General features: G+C 29.6%; 1 protein-coding gene across 1 annotated transcript; it reads right to left on the bottom strand.

Moving 5' to 3' along the window:
• Nucleotides 1–252: 252 nt before the first annotated feature.
• On the bottom strand, nucleotides 253–759 carry LOC115724075 (uncharacterized). Its single transcript, XM_030653532.2, has one exon. It carries the CDS (start codon nucleotides 662–664, stop codon nucleotides 431–433), a length of 234 nt encoding a protein of 77 aa, XP_030509392.1. The 5' UTR covers nucleotides 665–759; the 3' UTR covers nucleotides 253–430.
• Nucleotides 760–1,884: the final 1,125 nt, after the last annotated feature.

A 1,884-nucleotide genomic window follows, 5' to 3' on the forward strand; every position in this document is an offset into this window, starting at 1 on the left:
GTATATTTATTTCTTTTTATATATAATATATAGTGTATGTATTGTAATAATCAATCTTTTATTTTAATAGTTGTATTATTTTCACAATTATAATTTATTTTTAATTTATCTTTCCACTCCATTCATATATAAAATCTCGAACATGCCTAAGTAAATTTGTAATTTATGGTGGATATATACTTTAGTATCTCAGAAAGTAAAAGAAAATGAAAAAGGATATATATATGCTGAGGAAAAGAAATACACCGAACATGCAAAATACAATAGATGTAGACCAAGTTCACATTGCCAACTAAATATAAATCGAAACATCTTTTACATTTTTTTGATATCTAAAAGAAAACGTACCTTTAGATAAGGTTTTGAATATAAAAGAAAGGGATAAAGATAGTACAGTTATTTAAATATATAAATAGATATGTGATGATGATCAAATAGGAATGGCCCTATTGACCTTGGGGTAAACAACAGTAGCAGGATGAGCCATGATGCGGCGACCCTTGACGTGCTTAAAGCAGTAGACGAGAGCCCCAACTGGCCATTCCACGATGGCGGCCGCTGCAAAAGCCAAGAAACCCAACGTTGGCCCTACCACCTTGCACCGACACGGGTTGCTCCTTGTCCCACATTGAACGCAGATTGGAACTCCAATACCACCCGCCATTAATTATATCTATATATATATATGTGTGTGGAAGATCTTCTATAAAGATATGATATGCAGTATTTTTTGTTTTTGTTTTCCTTTTATCTCTTGAAAAAAAAAGTTTGGGTTGTAGTCAGATTATACTAAACTGATCCATTCATATATATATACACTGCTTGTGCTACGTGTTTATAAATGAGAAGCTTGCATGCATTTACACGTGGCGCTATTCTAAGAGAAGGTCTTACAGGTGTTGAGTTTCCACTGACCCAAGGTGTATAATTCTTTTAAAATTTGTCAACAGGTGTACCGGAGTGGATATTATAAAGGAACCTCTACTCGTGCTGCATGTGCCATTCTATCTCTAAATTATTTATTTAAAAATTGAATAATTAATATTTTTAGCTTTGATTATTGCTATTAAGCATTTGTAAAACGACAATTACGTCTTACTTTATAATTAATTAGTAAACCTTCTCCGTTTTGCAACGGATATATAAAATATTTTAAATTATATATAAATAATAAATTGTATATTTTAATTAATAATAAAAACTTAATAAAATTATATTAAAATTTTAACTTTACTATTAAAAAATTTTTAATATAAATACTCGAAATATTAAATTTGTTGCTAGTAAATACTGAAATTCAAAAAATAGTAACATAAATTCTCATTTATAGTTCAGCTTTTATTCTCATGTTTATGTTAAGTTCTAAGTTCGAATTTTATTAAGATGTTATTTTATTTTTTTTTTGAAGAAAAGCATTCATTTGGTCACACTCAATCTGAATGTGCTAATACCTTAAAGAAAAATAAAAAGGGATTAAATGTTACTTGGAGTGATGATTCTGAGAGTAGTGAGGATGAAAAAGAAAAGATTGTCCTAACAAGTGTTTTGTCAAGAAATTTGCAGGAAAAAGGAAAGAGCATTTGCTTGAACAATATCCTGATCGATGACAACAAGGAAGAATCTAGATCCGAATCAGATGAGTCAGAAATTGATGAGAATTCTATGGCTGAATCCTACAAGGTAATGTTTGGTAAGTGGTTGGAAACATGTGCTGAAAATCGCTCCCTGGTTAAAGATAATAAAGTTTTGTGTAACAACATTAATGAGTTGGAAGATAAACTTAAATGTTGTGAATCTGAATTGTCTTTAAAAGAGTCAAAAATTATTTCTTTAACCAAGGAAATTGATAACATTAAAAAGAATGTTAAAATGCTAAATCCAGGT

Source organism: Cannabis sativa, chromosome 9 (assembly GCF_029168945.1).
Source record: "Cannabis sativa cultivar Pink pepper isolate KNU-18-1 chromosome 9, ASM2916894v1, whole genome shotgun sequence".
Taxonomy (NCBI): Eukaryota; Viridiplantae; Streptophyta; class Magnoliopsida; order Rosales; family Cannabaceae; genus Cannabis; species Cannabis sativa.